Consider the following 20,343-nt stretch of genomic DNA (forward strand, 5'->3'; position numbering starts at 1 on the left):
ACCCAACTCCGAGTTTTCTCTTAAGACGAAACTATGACCAAACACCTGGAAGAGGATAATTAATAAAGCTGTTAAATAATTATAAAAAAAATTAACTTACCAAATGAATAATACCCGCAGCCGTGAGCCACACTGATATAAATATAGAAACTAACTGCGCCAAACGAATGGAGCTAGACGTCTTTAATATATTGAGGTACTGCAAAATATCAGGCACGGTCATTAAGCGAAGTGCTCTGAGAAACCTTAGCCCTGGAACAAGAAGTCATTACAAATAAATAAAATGTTAATAAATATATACTTACTGGACAAATAAGGTACACAGATTAAGTTAGCCTCGAAGTAAGTTCGAGACTTGTGTTCCGAGATACCAACTACGATACTATGTTTTATTATATAGATAAATATCCATGAGCTAAGGGATATGCTTTTAAACTTGGGATTCTTATTTTAGGCGACGGGCTAGCAACCTGTCACTATATGAGTCTCAATTTCAAAATTAAGCCAAACAGCTGAACGAGGCCTTTCAGTGTTTTCAAGACTGTTCTGTCTACCCCGTAAGGGATAAAGACGTGATTATATGTATGTAAGTGGATTGCGTAGTAAATAAAGAGAAACTTACCTATCCACGTTCTATCCAGGTATATTGATACAAAGGATGGGGGTATCGTGAAATAATCTACAAATGAATACATCTCGAGCATGAACCATAGTTTGTCACTAGCTGCTATAAACTGAAAAAAAATAACAATTACATTTTATAATTCATTAGTTGATTCAATATTTACATATTAGTATCGGTAGGTAATTAATAATATTATCGACGAAAAATTCCAATAATTATTTAGGGCCTCCATTACCAATTTCAAATCTTTAAATCCAGCGGTTTGGACTGTCCGTTGACAAGTCAGTCAATCGGTCAGTAGCTTCTTTTCTATAATTAGATGCAAAAGGACCCTGGGCCTTAAGGGCAACGGCGGAGGATTCAAATAAGAATAAGTACAGTTATGAGAGATTATTATCCATCATCGTACTTTCAACTCATCATAGCGTATGTTACAGGGTTTGCTAAAACACCATGTTGGTGATGACCAGAGATCGGATATTCGAATGCATATTTACCTAAAGTTGGGGTGTTGGGTTAGTATGGAACGTACTTCTGTACCTCAAAAATTCCGGGATTCGACATTGATAATGTTCTAATTATGGTCTGAATAACCTCAGAAAGTTTTTGTACTGACTAAAAAATCACGCGGTATAATTCTGGAATCCCGGTAGGTAGGTAATTTTTTTTTAATAAATATGATCATCCATCACTTATGTATAAAGGTGTTTATCATACCTAATATACGATAAGTTTCAATTTCTTGTTTAATAAAATTTCCGGGATTCAAAATAATTCGAATCCAGAATGCAAGAAGCCGCCTCCATACTTTCTTAGCCAAAATATTAGTTTAGGTAAATATGCATCAGATTATCCGATCTCTAGTGATGACCTTACACGATGGAATCTGGACTTATTATGCTCGTTAATCTGGTTAAATGCCCATTGGACTGACTCAGAGCGTAATGGGCACATTGAGTATTTTTCAATTATTTACCTCCTCGTTTTACTCAGACTTCATTCATGATTATTATCACTTACACCAATGTGAGCATTATTTATTAATATAGAATTAAGTATTGAGTGTTATTAAATACTTACTCGTATAAAAAAGTAGACCATAAAAAATATGTTAAAGGCAAGGTCGATCTGCTGAGTAATATTGTCACTCCATTTCTGGCATCGCTCCACCTCCTCACTGAAACACGTGGTATCATCATTGGTTTGTATTCCGAGGGTAGATGGGTCGACGCAAACTCTACGGCCAGAGTGAAGTTAACAATAAATCGCCTCACGCGTTTAAACCACTCTGAAGTTGCAAATGATTATTTTGGCTTTTAAATGAGGATTCCGAAGTTAATTTAAGTTTATCTGTTGAGATTTTATGCCCAGTAGAGTTGTATATCATAGATTCAACGTTCAACAGCCTTCGCCTCTTCAGAGTATAGGTTATCTGATTTTGTATTGCACCGCAACTTGCGCCTAACTTCACAGCCGTAGAATTTACTTCAGTGTGAACAACGAATATGACATGTCACTTAGAAGCCATATCTAAAAGGCTACGGCCATATAGTGTTCATGAAGTAAAATTTTCTTTTTTTTTAAATTGCGTGTACGTGACATGACTTTACATTTAGTGTAAGCAGTTTTATAAATACTTGAACAAATAATATACAAGAAAATAACGGTACATTACGTGCTGTTTTTGCTCAGAGCAAAATATATTGGGACTCCACATTAAATCGTCACATAAGCGTCTTTTAATAGCATATCGATACTTGATTTATTTATTGATTCTTCAATAATGTGATATTTAATTATACATGGTCGTAGCCCAAAGCTAAAGTACAAAAGCTGAACATTTATACTATGGCACGTTCGTATCACATTTATTTAGACTGTAACTCACGTACCTATTCCTTTTTCAGCATTGTTACAAGAGTTAATATTAATAAAGCAATGAAATACTACTGAATGTATGAGCTATTGGACGGGGACTGTCCGCCATACTAAGAGAAAATAAAAGTAACCCTATTAAAATTCATAGAAAAATTAAATTCATAAAAAGTGAGAGCATTATATTAAACTTATTTCCGTTCACAAAGTTTATTCCAATTATTTTCTCAAATAGCAATATACCTATTATAAATCTAATCTTTTACGCAATAGGCACTCACTGTGGAGTGGAATGTTACCATAGAAGGTACTACTCGAGGTAATCTTACTCTACGTATATCTAAATGTTAAGCGTAACTGTTGATACCTAAATGGTCTATCATATTTCTGTGGGCTCAACTCAACATCACATCTTCATAATTTTTTTTCACAGGTTATACCAATTCCTATTCTTTAGCGTTATCCATCCATTTTATCCTATACATGGTTGTGTTACACAAAAAAATTATGTATGTTATGAAATATAGGTTTCTTAACCTAACTACGATATCTCATATGTCGGACAGTCCCTTTAGTAATAAAATAGTATCGTTACCTGGACGCGTCAATGAAGTAGATGATCAGCGATGCTATACTCAGAATGAACACCAACACTACCTGTGAAGAAGAAAATAAATTTTATTATTTATTAGAAGAAATAAAAATAATTGGTCCAGAGGATCTTGTTGGATAGATCACGCGCGACGCCGTTTTCATCGCGCGAAAAACAATTGCTGTTTCGCTTTTTATTATGACGTGAAAAGAGACAGCGATAATAAAATTATTCGCGCGATAAAAACCGCGTCTCGCGTGTCATGCTACGGAGGCTGGACTCAAAAACGCATCGTCGGAGTCCTACTCCGCTACCGATAGCATATACATATCATTTATTTAATTCATTCATATAATCACGTCTATATCCCTTGCGGGTTAGACAAAGCCAGCAGTCTTGAAAGACTGACAGGTCACGTTCAGCTGTTAGGCTCATTGATAGAATTGAGATTTAAACAGGATTCAATTCAAACAATTATCATATTCATCATAATTTAGAACTTGCAACTTTAAAACTTGAAGCTTCCGAAAATGGTTGGCTTGGTTGGTACACATAGAAACACATAATCTTGCAATGTCATATTGGCAGTATGACTTCATACGTAAAACATTCATAGCTCATCAATATTCCATGCAATAATCACACGAGGAAGTGCTATATGATTCGTATGCAATATAAGCAAATCCGAAATGGGAAAGTTTTCGATTTATGTGGCTCAGCGGTAGCACGCTTGTCTGTGACACCGGAGGTCCCGGGTTAGAATCCCGGCCAGCGCCATGATGAGAAAAGAGCTTTTTCTGATTGGCCTGGGTCTTGGATGTTTATCTATATAAGTATTTGTTTTTAAATATAGTATCGTTGAATTAGTATCTCGGAACACAAGTTTTGAACTTACTTCGAGGGGAACTCAATCAGTGTAATTTGTCCCGTATAAATTTATTTAATTATCGTTATGCGCAGTGCCACAAACATCATTAAGCCAAATAGCTGAATGTGATCATTCAGTCTTTTCAAGACTGTTGGCTCTGTCTACCCCGTAAGGGATATAGACGTGACCATATGTATGTATGTACTCTTTTGATAGGAAAGTTGAAATTCTGTTAATTATATCGCACAAACGGTATTGCAATAAGGCTATTGTTCATTGAAGAATTTTACATAAAATTCTTTTCTACAAAGGAAATACGACTCAAGGGAATACCTACACCATTATGTATTATAGCTTATATGTTATGGTAATCCGCCAAGTACGGTAAAGGCTTTGTTATACAGAATGATCGAAGGATGAGATAATCAGATAATCCTTCTTCAGAATAATAACGACTTATAAATCAATCTAGTTATACATATTTGCATTCAGGATCTACAAAGTGCTGGTCTGACAGCAAAAAAAAATGTGTGCTTCTTCTCTCTGAAGAAAACAAACTCATATCCACATAAACAAGTATCATAACTCTCCACTTTAGTGCAGTTACGTGTAAAGTCGGTAAAGTTTTTCCACACAAAAGACGCCACTGCAAGTGTTCGCAAAGTATTCGAAATTGCATTGCTTCAAGGGTTACCCCCGTTAAAGAGTTAACTGGAACTATCCTCTTAAGTGTCGGGGCTTGGCAAATGTCCAGGGAATACTTTGAACCTTTGTTAACTTGCGAGACAAAATGCTATGCTTTTACAATTGGTTATTTTTGCGATCGAATTGTGTGCCGTGTGGTTCCTGGCACCAGTACAAAAAAGAATAGGACCACTCCATCTCTTTCCTCTGGATGTCGTAAAAGGCGACTAAGGGATAGGCTTACAAACTTGGGATTCTTTTTTTTTTAGGCGATGGGCTAGCAACCTGTCACTTTTTGAATCTCAATTCTATCATTAAGCCAAATAGCCGAGCGTGGCCTATCAGTGTGTATTCTAACTAAAGCTACAAAAATCACCTCTTGAAACTCGAACGTCGTTATGTTATATAGCCTAAAGACTTCCTCGATAAATGGTCTATTCAACACAAAAAGAATTTTTCAATTCGAACCAGTACTTCCTGAGATTAGCGCGTTTAAACAAACAAACAAACTCTTCAGTTTTACAATATTAGCATAGATAAAAAATCCGGTGCTGTTGTTCCGAATAAAAAGCAAATAATTTGAAGTATGACTACCTACTGTTTAAATTTGACTACAAGTTACTTACTATAATAGTTAAACATTTTTTGTAAATACCCACTTAATAGTTACATATGGCGCAATGTTTCCAACTAAATAATGTCACGTGATGACCTTATTTCCTTAAACCGGAACGGGGTAGCCACACGTAAGACCCAAGGGTGAACGTTTGTGAAATACTTCGTATTGTAATATTTCAAAGTAGAATCCCAACTTCACTACATAGTATAAAACAAAGTCGCTATTTTAGTCTGTTTGTCTGTATGCTTAAATCTTTAAAATTACGCAACGGATTTTGATGCGGTTTTTTGTAACAGGTAGATTGATTCAAGAGGAAGGTTTTTATGTATAATTTTTTCCGAATTTTGCACCCGTGCGAAGCCGGGGCGGGTCGCTAGTATATTATAAATCCGAAAGTAAGTTCATTTGTTTGTTTGTTACCTCTTAACGCGTTATCTACTGAACTAATTTGCTTTTGCACAAGTGTTTATTATATAATTAAAAATTGACTGGAGAAGGACTTAGGGTCATTTTCATCCCGGTTAAAACCAAAGTTCCCTTGGGATTTGTGAAAACCTGAATTCTTTTGAAGGTGGCGCTAAATTCGCGCGTGTAGGTCTTAAGAGTGTTTACTTAATTATAAATAAATAGGGTACGCTTATAAATCATCTACATAAATTCGTGTATTTTGATACATTCATATGGTCACGTCTTCCCTATCCCTTGCGGCGTAGACAGAGCCAACAGTCTTGAACAGACTGAATGGCCACGTTCAGCTTAATGATAGAATTGAGATTCTAATAGTGACAGGTTGCTAGCCCATCTCCTAAAAGGGAATCCTAAGTTTGTAAGCCTATCCCTTAGTCATCTTTTACGACATCCATGGAAAATAGATGGAGTGGTCCTATTCTTTTTTGTATTGGTGCCGGGAACCACACGGCACTTTGATATTTTGAGGAAAATTTGCCTATCCCTTCGGAAATGGGCACGATTTAATGAATGGTGTCCGTACCAGCAGCGGAAAAAATAGGTTATATAATAAGGATTCAGCTTAAATCAGAACCGTGTCAGTAGACTGAACACCTTACCCTTAGGTTTATTAGATTATGCGGGTGCATACTAAATGGATTACATGACACTGATGGCATCCAATTACGATCCGGTGGCATGCCACTCGCCAGAGCAAGGTTACTGCCTTCACCTCGAGGCTCAAGGGAGTCTTGAGATTAATCGGTTTCAGGATTACAAAACTGCATAAGTAAGAAAGAAAGAAAAGTCTTTATTTGGCGCAAGAGGTCACATTGCATTGTTCATAAAAATTGAAATAAAACAAAATTACATGATGCGACTAAAAGGGTTTCTACTCAGCATATGCATGTGCATGATAAGGTTAAACAATGCGCTGAATTTCAGTGAAATCTAGAGGCTTTGCCATTCAATATAAAGGATACATATTAAAAATATCAATACAAAATAACAAGCAGACACATGTAACATAACGTTTCGAACTCAACTGAAAAAATCATGAATCGTATAAAAGTAGTTAAGTTTGTTACATTTATAACATTTCTTGCAAAAATTAACAATCCAAACTGAAACGGAACTAGCGAATTGCAAAAAAACGGAACTAATTTCCTTGGACGGCGAAATAAGTTTGCCTTTAGAACGGCAAGAAGTGGCAGGGTGATTTATTGCGAAGCTACTTGTGCCGGGGAAGAATTCTGCCAATTACAAAAGCGGGTTGTGGAAAAAACAATGAAACTTTAATTGCACTGCAGTGTTCATTAGCTGTAGTCATCACCCTCCGTTGCGTATTCTCCTTAGGGAATATTCCTTGATCGTTGAATGGGTAACTCGGAGGGTCGGTGGTCGAGTCGGTAAGTTGCCCGCTTTAAATGCGTAATGCGCAGAAAGGCACAGGTTCGAATCTCACCTCGGCCATGTACCAATGACTGTTTTCAAAAGCAATGTACATTAGTTTGAATACTAACCGATGCTCTTACGGTAAAGGGAAAAAACATCGCGAGGAAACCTGCACATTCAGGCAACTGGATGTGTAACCATGATCGATCTAATACGGATTAGGTTTACCGGACAAGATTGCGGAGGTCAGATGGGAGTCGCTTAGTGTAAAAACCTGATTCATCCAATCCAGGATCAATGATCAAAGGCATACCCCGGGCTCCTCTTCAGAGTGATGAGGATGCAACCGGACTAAAAGACGGGAGGAAGTAGCTGAATTTAATTAGCTGCTGTTTATTACTTTGTTTATTTTACCTTACTATGCTTATTAATGGAGTAGAGTGCTGTAAAACACTTCCAGTTTAACTATAAATAAATGCTCAAGAAAATATATTGTTAAGCTTTTGAATTGCATTGTGTTATAAACTTAAGTAATAATTATGGGTCCACATTTGTACCTTAAATAATTTTTAGTTATAATAATTGATTCGCTTATAGATTTACTATAACGAAAAATTCATACGAAACAATGACTACGCGAAATACAACTAAGCTTTTTAATGTGTGGGTCAATAATTAACCTTTATTTCCTAGAACTAACCAAGGTACTTTTTACTCATCATATGTAAATGTTGTTATACTAAAGAAATCCGACAAGCCACTAATTCCTAACTGAAAAAAAAAATACAAACATTTCGCTCGGCTTACATTTTGAAATAGGAATTTCTCGATGTGGCAACAGATCACTCGATTACAGTTGTTTATCGATATCGCATGAATCGAAAGAGATCGAGCCAATAACATGACAGACTAATTTGTTCTGTTTGATCTCCCCGATTTATTTAAGGGGCTGGATTATAAAATCGTATTTTACGTCGTAAAGCCGTTTGGTCAAATTGCCGTGTGGTTCCCGGCACCATTACAAAAGAATAGGACCACTCCATCTCTTTCCCACGGATGTCGTAAGAGCCGACTAAGGGATAGACTTGGGATTCCTCTTTAATGTAAATCCCTGCCAATCTAAGGTCTGCCGCGCCGATGGATGCATGGCTAGGGGCGAGCCTAGTCTCGAGCGTGCCACTTCCGCCATGGGGTTGGGCGACCCCCAGGTAATGGCTAGCCTTACCCTGGCATGCGGGGCTCTGCTGGGGCGGACAAAATTTTTCCCTAGCGTCTCGTGGGAATCGCATGGATGCAAATTTTTTGAAAGAGCACCTAGATGGCGGCGATGGTGTCCGCACCCCATCACGTCTCGTTCCCGGCGGGAGCGGTATGCGGTCTGCTGAAAGCCGCTTTGCGACGATGAATGTAAGAGGAGGAATGAAGGATAAGATTGAGGAAGTATGCCAGATGATGGATGAAAGACGTTTGGATGTGTTGTGCGTGAATGAAACGAAGCGGAAAGGATGCGACGCGACGCAGCACGGCCCTTACACGGCGTATTGGTCTGGAATTTCCAGTACCAGCCGAGGCTGTCAAGGGGTCGGTCTAATTCTTTCTGCACGAATGGCTGAGTGCGTGAATGAGTATGAGTGTGTCAGCCCTCGTCTTCTATGGATTAGGCTGAAAGTTGGAATCACTCGGATCTTCGTTCTAGGTGTTTATGCACCTTGGGATGTGGGTTCGAGGGGTACAACATCAGCAAAAAGCGAAAACGAGGAGTTCTGGAATAGTGTAAGAGAAGTATTGAAAGTTACCAAGCCAAATGAGAAGATTATTATGTTAGGTGATTTTAATGGATGGGTGGGTGTAAAGCGTGATGGATATGAAAAGGTGCTTGGTGCGTTTGGTGACGAAAAGGTGAATGATAATGGAAGAAGTGTATTAGAAATTTGTCTAGAGTGGGATCTTTTTGTGTCGAACTCAATGTTTCAACATAAAGAGATCCACACCTACACAAGAGTGGAAGGTATTTTAAAAAGTATGATAGACTTTGTGATTGTAGATGAAAGATTGAAGAACAAAGTGCTGGATACCCGTGCATATCGCGGTGCTGGCATTGACTCGGACCATTTACTGGTGATATCCCGGATAAGGGGTATCTTCAATCGCTGGCGGCACAGGGTAAGGGAGCAAACCAGCGCTTTGGAAAGAGTAAAAGTAGAAAATTTGCAAGATATGGATGTAGGTAAGAAGTATATTAATAGACTGAAGGATGAATTTGAAGATTTAGATGAAATGAGCGATATTGAAGATGGATGGAAGGAATTTAAAGAAAGAATTGTGAAAGTAGCTGTTGAAGTGTGTGGTGTAAGTAGAAGAAGGAAAGGAAAAAATCACAAAAATGCGTGGATGAGTAAAGATGTGCAAGAACTTGTGCGATTAAAGAAGAAAGCATGGCTGGATTTGTTAGCAGCAAAAGCTAACTTAAGAATGCAAGAGGTTATAGATGAAGATGTGAATGAAGCACGTAAGGAATATAAGAAAATGAAAGATTTGGTTAAGAAAGCTGTGATTAGAAAGAAAGAAGAGTATAAAGAGGATTTTGATAAAAGGCTATCAGAAGACTTTCAGTCAAATCTGAAAGTATTCTGGAAATCCGTAAGGTCAGCCCGAGGAAATACTATAACCAGAGAGCTGACTAGGATCAGATGCCAGGATGGTAGCGTTGTGAAAGGAGAAGAATGTGTACTAAAGATATGGAAGGACTATTTTGAAAGTTTATTTGAAAAAAAGGAAGGAAATAAGAAAGATTTCTGCTATAGCGAAGAAAAAGAGAATGAGATGGAAGGCGAAATTGAAATGTTCGAAATTGTGGAAGCACTTAAGAGTATGAAAGCGGGAAAGGCTGCTGGGTGTGATAGAGTGTCGGTCGAGATGCTTAAAGCAGGAAAAGGCGTAGTAGCTAGTCAGTTGTACTGCCTTTTCAATTTGTGTTGGAGAAGCGGCCGAGTACCAAAAGATTGGTGTAAGGCTGTTATCGTGCCACTTTACAAAGGAAAAGGGTCACAGCTGGACTGCAAAAATTATCGTGGTATAAGCCTGCTTAGCGTCGTCGGCAAATTGTATGCTAAGGTATTGATTAATAGAGTCAGGAATGAAACTGATGACAAAATATGGGATGCTCAAGCGGGATTTCGAAAGGGAATGGGATGTACTGATCAGGTCTTTTCCTTGCGGTGCATAGCCGAAAAGTTTTTGGCCAAGAGTCAAAAAGTCTATTGCACATTCGTAGATCTGGAAAAGGCCTATGACAGAGTTGAGAGGAATGAATTGTGGTCAGCACTTTCTATGCATGGGGTGAGCAGTCTCTTAATACGAGCACTGAAATCCTTATATGAGGATTCGAGTGCTTGTGTCAGGATAAACGGAGCGCACACTGAGTGGTTTAAGATTGAGAAAGGCGTTAGGCAAGGATGTGTTGCGTCACCGTGGCTGTTCAACCTATTTATGGATAGCTGTTTGACAGATTTGAAAGAGTCTAAAAGTGGATTAAGGATGAATGAGTTACTCGTCAAATGTCTGCTCTATGCCGACGATCAGGTTATACTGGCGTCATCAGCGGAGGAGTTACAGGAGATGGTAAACTGTATGCATGAAGCTTTAAAAGAGAAAGGAATGAAAGTGAACGTAAGTAAAACTAAAACACTGGTTTTTGAAATGGAGAAAGAAATGACAGCATGTAATATTTTGATTGGAGGAGAAAAAGTGGAGCAAGTGAAAGAGTTTGTATATCTAGGATCAAAGTTTACATCAGATGGCAAGTATGATAGTGATATTGAAAGGAGAGTGAACGCGGGGAACATGGTGAATGGAGCTTTGCATGCCTTTATGAGCAGTCAGAAACTATCCAAAAAGGCTCGACTGGCTGTGCACAGGGGCGTGTTGGTCCCGACATTAATGTATGGGAGTGAAAGTTGGGTATGGCAAAAGAAGCATGAAAGCAGAATAAATGCAGTGGAAATGAGAGCGTTAAGGAGTATGATGGGTGTGAAATTGAGTGACAGGATAAGGAACAGCGTGATAAGGGAATGTTGTGATGTGAAAGAAGATGTAGTTACAGGAATAGAAAAGGGTATGTTAAGATGGTTCGGTCATGTGGAGAGGATGAATGAAAGCAGGTTGACTAAGCAGATATACAAGGAGAGTGTGGAGGGAAAGGTCGGAGTGGGAAGACCTAGACGAACGTATCTTGATCAAATTAAGGACGTCCTGGTAAAGGGTCAGGTCAAAAGTACCCGAAACCGCCGAGCTTGTATGAAGAGAGTTATGAATGTGGACGAAGCGAAAGAAGTATGCAGAGATCGTGGCAAGTGGAAAGAGGTAGTCTCTGCCTACCCCTCCGGGAAAGAGGCGTGATTTTATGTATGTATGTATGTACGTCGTAAAGCCGAGCGATTTTCAGCAAGTTTAGATCGTGAATGTGATCGGCTTTTAAATTAAATACGTCTTTTTCCTTCAAAGGGTAGACCTCAGGGGTAGACAGAGCCTAAATCTCAAAAAGACAGATTCGATGAACGATCGAACTAAGATTTAAAATGTGACAGGTTGCTAGCCCATCGCCTACAAGAAGAATCCTTTTAATGTTTATTAGCCTTTCCCTTGATAGACTTTTACAATCTGCATGGTAATAGAGAGACCTGGTTATGTTTTTTCTTCGCAACTGGAGCAGAACCTAAAGTAAAAAAAAATTGTATTTTTTTACTACACAAAATCGATACGCTGATGTAGGTAATTACGTACTATGGACTCTGAAATCTCATAGACCGTAACAACTTCCCAAAAAAATTTACAGTATTTTTCCAATTGACTGCACACGTTTTAGAACGAACCTAATACTGGTGACGTGGTAGGTAGTACGCTAACTATTCACAATAAAATTATAATTTAAAAAAAATATCGTATTTTACAGAATAGGTACATTACGAATACAATGCACAATAGGCTATTACACTCTTTTTTTAAAACTGTTTTAAATCAATCCTGAGACTGTGTTATACCTATAGAATTTTTATTAAAATTTTTTGAAGCCGAAAAGTGCTCTAAAAACGATTTATTATTTATGATTTTGTATTTTCGCGCGAAAACGCCATCCGCCATGCTGTTTTGACTCGTGACGTCATACTTTTAGTAAACAATACGGCTCTACGTAAGACTAAAGTAAAAAGATTTTTGTAATAATGAATTACAATACATATTGTTGGTGTCTTGTTCCTGAATGCAAGAATACAAGTATAAAAACACCAGAAAAATTGTGGATTCCACTGCCAAGTGATATTAAAATAAGAAACACTTGGTTGAAATTAGCAAGAAGAGATCCAAAGGCATTGTCTACAAAATCAAGATTGTATTTCTGTGAAGACCACTTTGATGTAAGTTAAACCGTCTTCCATGATTCTATTAAATTATTAAAGAGTAAAAACCCAAAAACGTGATAGAAATTTTAAAATTTCTAAATAAACAGAGCCTGACATCATCAATATGTTTTCGATTCGATATTTGTTTACTAAAAGTATGACGTCACGTCAGTACCCAACATGGCGGATAGCGTTTTCGACTTTTGAAGAACAGATTAAAAAAGAGGATTTTTTAAATTGAATTATAAATTCCATATTGCACTTTTATGAATAATGATCGATGTTTTTCTTTTATTTTTTACAAAATCTATAAGATACGTGCATTTTTATATTTTTTTTTACATGGTGTAAAATAGCCTATTAAAAAAAACCGTATCGTAAAATTTTTATCTAAAAATATGCGAATGTCAGGGGCAAACATAACGGCTTTCAGTGGCTATAAACATTTTTCAGGTGATGAAGAAATCGTAAAAAAGATATTATGTTATCAAGCTATTATTATCGCTTCGGTTTAAGCAAAAAGAAAGAATTCGATTCGGTTACAATAGTGAATAGCACTATAAAGATTATTATGAGGTATGTCGATAAAAATACTACATTTCTTTACATCCTTTCTTTTCTTCGTATAATTTCGGTGTTCTTACAAAAAAATCAGAAATTCACTCATTGACTTAGTCAGTAGAATATAGTTGAATTACTAAAATATTTAATAATAAATTAACTATTTATTACATTTTCTAGTTAAATATTAAATAAATATACATATATTAAAATACTTTGCTTACAAATACCGTAGTTGCGCAATTTGCGTAACGATTAGTCAGATAAATTATGTTTTATGGACATAAACATTTTTTTAGTATAACACCGTTAAAAATCAAACCCTGTTCAAGATCTTAAAAAATATATATTATTATAGCTATAAAAGTTCGAAACAAAACCAACTCAATGCATTTTATCTTCTCAGTATTCGTATGGCGCTATTGGGAATCTTGTGGGCAAGACAAATTCAGAGAATCCGCTATATTTATATCCTGTCATTTGTCATTCGGGCGCGGACCACGGATTTTTGTGTCACACCACTACGGAAATAAACTTTAGGCGCCTCTACGTTTTGTTTTTAAATCTGACATATTTATGGTTCCGTATTCAAAATTTCTTTTTTTTTTAATCTTTCTAAGTTAATTGCTTAAAATACGGTACTGGTTAGGTGTATTTTCAAAACGTTTTATTTTAATGTTTCATTTATTTAAGTATTTCTTATTTTCTGTAACACAGTTCTGCTTTGTTTAGACATCAGTCTCTTTACAATATTAATAAGTACTAATGGACAGATACACCTATGTACTTCAGTTCAAAAATAAATCTATTATCTTCTTTTTATAATTCTACTAATATAAATCGTCTATTTCGGAGGACACTTTATACCCAATATTAAATACTAACTACCAATACTAGGTATTCCTACCTAACTAGGTAAGTTATTGCAATAATTATAAGCATCATTAGGACTGTATATACAAACATGGCGTCTAATATTTACAGAAGTGCAAAATAATAATTGCATATTTTGGATTCTGTGGGTGTTCATTCAATTTTGATAATGGCTGCGTATCAGAACTAATTGAACTGTTGGCTCCAATTTGACGTACATTTAGGGGTAATCATGCGGTTAATGATGCATCTATTGGAATGAACCTACATATGTAGGTAAGTATACTATACATTTTACAATACTATACAATTTTATTACTTGTTTTAACTGTAACTGCGGTATTTATATAATTATTAATGATGTTATTTTAGTATGCTGGGGAAGTTGTGATGTGACAGAAGATACAATGACAAAAATAGAAAAGGTAATGTTAAAATAGTTCGGTTATTTTAAAGGATGGATTAAGCAGGTGAACTTAAAAATATGGAAGGCGAGGGATAGGCCTAGACGAACGTTCCTTGATCAAGAAGAGGAAATTTCTAGTAAAGTTTAAGTAAACAGCACCCTTAACCGATGAGCTTGCATGAATAGATTTATGAATGTGGATGAAGCGATAGAAGTATGCAGGGATCGTAACAAAAAAGATGTAGTCTCTGCCTACCCCTTCACAAAAGAGTATTTAAATTTTTTGAGACTAATAGGTTAAAATACACAGTTGTATAATATTTAATACCTACCCCGGGAAAGAGGCAGGGTTTTATGTAGGTACCTATGTATGTATGTATGTACAATATTTAATCAAACTTCTTCGAGGCTTAGCTTAAATATTTGTCTCAAAAAATGTTATTCAACTGAATTTCACCCGATCGCAGCCGCGATAAAGAGCTAGTATACCTCGTTATATTTGTTCGTTGTGGCATAAATCAGGAACTACACAATTAAGCAAGACAAATGCAGCTTGCAAACACAATGTTCACAATTGCATTGTTATGCCAAACAATAAGGTTCTATTCCACCGTTGAGACGGAGTCTGCCCGAAATTTGCTCAATTCGGGTAGTTTTAGTTTCGGAAAGTTAAATTAGGTAAGTCAGGTACTAGGTTACATTTTTGTACAGTTTGCTAGGTGCTTCTTTTAAGGTCAACATTGTACTGGTGTACACGTGTGTGCACATTTTGGAGTTTCATTTGTTTCCAACATACATACATACATATGGTCACGTCTATATCCCTTGCAGGGTAGACAGAGCCAATAGTCTTGAAAAGACTGAATGGCCACGTTCAACTATTTGGCTTTATGATAGAACTGAGATTCAAATAGTGACAGGTTGCTAGCCCATCGCCTAAAAGAGGAATCCTAAGTTTATAAACCTATCCCTTAGTCGCCTTTTACGACATCCATGGGAAAGAGATGGAGTGGTCCTATTCTTTTTTGTAATGGTGCCGGGAACCACACGGCACTGCAAACATGTTTCCAACATATAATTCGAAATATTAAATGTTGATGCAAAATTATAAGTATTTTTAATCACATAAGTGTTGAGGGCAGTAAATGTTGTGCACGAACTTTCTAATAAATTGTTTGTTAGCAAACATTAGCCTGAATCGACTAAATCACACCTATTCCCAGCTCCGATTCAAATCACGCAAAGTTTAACCGATGACGGAGGGTCATAAATTAGCCATTAACGCCTTGTGATAAAGTCCAATTTAGACTGATAAACGCGTTTGATGAGATGTCGCGCAATGTGACACAGTCGTTTTATATATAGTTTGGTAAATTTAGACTACACTCGTATATAACGGGTTAGTATGCCGTGGTTTCACTGAACATATTAGCTTAGACTTTGCACACAATCAGAAAGTCGCGTATCGTCTCGTATCCGTAGATACAACAGGTGACCTAAACGCAAAAACACATTTTGAAAATATCAAACAAAAAGAATAAGGTATCCATTTTGACATCGAGATCAGTCCTATAACCTAATTTTCTATCCTCGCGTGGCTATATAGACGGCCCATAGACCTTACCCCAGACGCATAAGTAAGCCCTAAATAAATATGAATAAAATTTAAACTTTTGTGATACGACGATGCAGAATGAGAAATTAATTAAACACGAAAATCAGTTTGAAATATAAAAGTACTTACATTGAACAATAAAACAAAAAAATTAACATTTCCAAGTGAATGAGATTAACAATTCTCAAACGATGATAACGTGTGAATCACTTTGCTAACAGGTGATATACTACTTAGCGTAGATACTGTAATTTATAAGAGCAATAGTGATTCACGATTTAAAGATGATCTCCTTATAGCCTGCACTATGTGTAATTTTGTTAAAACAGCAATAAGCCTTGAAGGTCATGTCAGGGTATTGATCGAGCATATCGGACATAGACATATAAATCGTATGAAAACTTTGAAACCTTGAGGCACAATCGTAGCCAATAAATATCCAGAGACAAATGTACGTCTCATTACCATAATCTCTCCGAAGCTCAGCAGGTGGACGTTCCGGAAACGTCCAAATTTCGCCTATAGTGCCAAGACGAATGTAACAGGTGATTTTCATGGTAAAGACATGTTTATTAAAAGTTGAAGCAGAGTTTTCTGGAATTTTGTGGGAAGCGAAAAATTTCTCAACCAAAGTTGCAGTTAGAGTTAAATATTCTGTGGAGCCTTTCGATTTTTATTTCCTGTATGGTTTTTAATTTCTGGATTTTTAAATATTTCTTTATTATTTGTTTTTATAAAATTGAAAATTAAAGAAAGATTTACAGTAGCCGACCCTAGATCACGGACGGAAATCTTTGTAAATGCAGAATGGTATTGAACACCCGTTTAAGATGCCTTGTCGGGTGCTAGCTAATGCACATTTTAGAAATATTTGAAAATTTTAGATCAGAGTTATACGGGTTATTTGAATATTTTAAGACAGACTTGAAAGAAGTAAGTAAACACGCGAACACTTTTCAGCATAAAATATTAATATTTTTGCAAAATATTCCCAGCTGAATTTATTATTATGCCAAGGTTTCTTGGGTAAGTGGCAGAAAATCAGTCAGTGTCACTCAGAAGTAGACATTAGAATTTCTCATTTGCGTGAACGGAAAAAAAAATTGGTATTTTAATAGTTTATTCCACTTATAGGTGCGTCAGTAACGAATTCAATCTATTTACATGTTGACGGAATAAAAAGGGTGAACAATTAAAATAATTACGTACTGTTTGTACTTTCGTATTGGTTACAATGACAATATTTCTTTTTGTACAATGTAAGGTGTGGTCGGTCGTTGATCCCTTCTGGAAAAACCAAGTGTTATATTTAAAAGTAATCCGCTGTCCCTTGTTATAAACATTATGTGTTATTACAATGTGCTCCATGTGTAATGATTCATTATCATTCAAATTAAAAATGATATTAAATGTCATTTTAAATTTACGTTGGCGACACTATTTTGCGAATTGTTTAATCTGGGTCACCTCTTTTGAAAACCTATTTAATTATTCACGTTCACTATCCCGGGAACATGACGATAGATTTAAGTCACCTTAGAATTTGCATTCGTAAATTTTCTTTTGTTACTAAGTTGAATATCACAGTATAAAGTTATCACTGGTTTAATTGATGTATCAACAACATACACATCTTTGTTATAATCTTCTCTCTCTTCGTCATCTTTATCAATGTGTGTCATTATTGTAGTCTATCTTTCGAAACTGCGCCAATTTCACCGCATGTCATCTTGTAGGTGTGTCTAGATATATTTAACTACATTGTTGTGGGACCGCGGCGAAGACACGTGTATAGACGTCATTGAACTGGCGCAAACGCATTGTAAAATTGTTCGGTGTTTTATATTAAAAAGACACTAGACAATGAAATCTGGAAGCACTTGCCTCAAGTATAAGTTATAATAAGTTGGCCTTAGGAAGAGCTTGCTGGAAAAATTTACTTGACCATTCCTTGCCTATGTTAAATACCTACATTTAATGCGTCTGCTATGTTGTGTATATAGTAGACTAGGCTTAAAACTGCAGCCCAAATTTAAAATTCTAATTTGAAAGTGGAATCCTCTAGGACACAATTAAATATCTGGTTGTAAGGACTAAACTCTTCAAATGAACTTAAATATCAAGCTCCAATGAAGATACATATGTTGTGTAAGCGTATATCCAGTCGATTACAGCAAATGTCTCCGGTGGGCGAAGCCGTATTTATAAAATATCAGAATCACGTGCGTTGGCAACCGCGATTATGATTCAAAACAAAACAAAATTTTATAAATAATACGCGTAATAATAATCCTGAGTGGACATTTGAGGACAGCTGAGGTGGCACTCGGCCAACTGTGTGTACTATACCAATTTACGGACGTACAGGGAACAAATATAAAGTTGTACAGGTTCAGTGGAATTTAGCTTCCATTGCCTAGATATAAAAGTCCATATTGGGTTGTTAGATGGGCAAGTTGTGGTCCTAATATTGCACTTGTGGCGCTAAGCACCAGGGTGAAAGTCGCGTCGTCTGAATAAGTGGTTGATGCTAATCAAGGGCAGTTACCTCATTTTACCCTAGTAGCTTTGTGTCATTGGCCGCATGTCAAAAATGTCTCACAACTTTGTTAAAAAAAATTATTTATCGTTAAACATAGTGACGCTGAAAAACTATGAAACCAATAGCTAAGAATACAGTCGGGAATATTTTATGATATATTTAATTAAATGTTTACAGGCTCTACTTTTTGTCACGAAAATTGAAGAGAAACAATCATAAAAAACATCTTATTAAAGTTAAGAAAAAGTTCACGAAGATAATAACTGAAGTATTTAATTTTATCAAGATTATAGGCAAGATGGCAGGTAAGATTAGGTAGGCAAGGAAGGATGTCGTAAAAGGCGACTAATGGATAGGCTTATAAACTTGGTATTCTTCTTTTAGCTAGCTTTTTAGGGCTAGCAACCTGTCACTATTTGAATCTCAATTCTATCATTAAGCCTTACCACCACTTACAGTTATTAAGACTGCTAGCTTTGTCTACCCCGCAAGGGATATAGACGTGATCATATAAATGAATGAATGAATAGGTAACTAAGAACTGTCTAATAATCTCCAGTAACGTGATCAGTCATTTGACACAAACTCCCCTGAAAGGAGCCCCTAGGGAGAGCTCTAATGACCTATTAATGGAGACCTATAAAATCCTCGTTAAAAACCATAAATGATAAGACGGCAATTAACTACCAGTTATGTAGCTTATCTTATCGTTTTATTCGCACGTTACTCCCGTAGATATACTCTCGTTGTTGTTTCAAGGATAAAAGGTAATTGGTTGGTGTGGGATTAAGCCGTACAGCTAAATGTGGCTTTTCAGTCTATAGACTAATTCTCTCTCACGAAATGTTCTTGTGGCTGCCTGGAAGAGATTGAATAATGCGATAAGGCCGCCTTTTGTACATTACCTTAACATACGCTTATAATAAACTTATTATTATAATTTTATGCACAATTAAGGGTATTCTATGTATCTAGTCTATTGGCTCTGTCTACCCAGTAAGGGATTAAAACGTGATTATATGTGTAGTCTGGAATCTGGGATCAATTCCCAGACGTTGATATTTATAATTTCTTTGTCAAATGACTCCTTTCTTTCTCACTTTTTAAGTTTAGCTTAGAGTAAGGGAGAGTTAGTAAGATAAATGCCAGTCCTTAGGCTTCCTTTAGGTAACTCTTTCTTCATTTATTTTAGATGTTTTTTGTTGTACCCTCATCACAACTTCAGTTGAGATATCTCTGTACGCTTTTTAGTATTTTGGGTTGTTTATGTTTTTAAAGGAAATAGGCAGGAGTGGAAAGACTTTGATCAAGTTAAGGACGTCCTGGCAAAAGGTCAGGTAAAGTAAGAGTACCCGAAACCACCGAGCTTGCATGAAGAGAGTTATGAATGTAAATGAAGCGAAAGAAGTATGCAGGGATCGTGGCAAATCCGTAATATTTTATGTATGTTTTTAAAATATTTATCGTGTAACATATTTACAATAGAACTTATTGAATAATATAAAAATAATATGAGCAATGTTTTTATAGGTATCATTAAAAGCCCAGGCAAATCAGAAAAAGTTTACATTTTGACCTGAGCGGGAATATACCCTGAGACCTGAATCAAAGGCAAACACCACCACTGGACCAAGCAAACCGTCAAGTTTCAATAAATTTTCGCATGTAAACAAAAAGTTTTCAATGGAAGAGGCCACGTAAGTTAACCTTTCAAGGAGGAGCGATAATGACGGCGTCACTGCGAAGGTGAGAGCGGCTGCGGCCCGCCAACTGTGCGCAATCGATACGCCCCACCCAATGACCTATTTCCTCGGATTAGGTGCCTCCAGACTGTCTTCTCTTATC

At 36.5% G+C, this 20,343-nt stretch overlaps 1 protein-coding gene across 6 annotated transcripts in view; it reads right to left on the reverse strand.

Moving 5' to 3' along the window:
* LOC106142873 (calcium-activated potassium channel slowpoke) overlaps positions 1-20,343 on the reverse strand; it is a 63,379-nt gene that overhangs the window by 25,759 nt on the left and 17,277 nt on the right. For all 6 annotated transcript variants that reach the window (XM_060945731.1, XM_060945730.1, XM_060945727.1 and 3 more), the window contains exons 2-5: positions 3,096-3,157; positions 1,706-1,802; positions 623-734; positions 101-252 (exon numbers count right to left, since the gene is read on the reverse strand). In XM_060945731.1, coding sequence (XP_060801714.1) covers positions 101-252; positions 623-734; positions 1,706-1,802; positions 3,096-3,157 — 423 coding nt within the window. The remainder of the gene's footprint in view (positions 1-100; positions 253-622; positions 735-1,705; positions 1,803-3,095; positions 3,158-20,343) is intronic.

The sequence above is a fragment of the Amyelois transitella genome, chromosome 9, assembly GCF_032362555.1.
Source record: "Amyelois transitella isolate CPQ chromosome 9, ilAmyTran1.1, whole genome shotgun sequence".
Lineage (NCBI taxonomy): Eukaryota > Metazoa > Arthropoda > Insecta > Lepidoptera > Pyralidae > Amyelois > Amyelois transitella.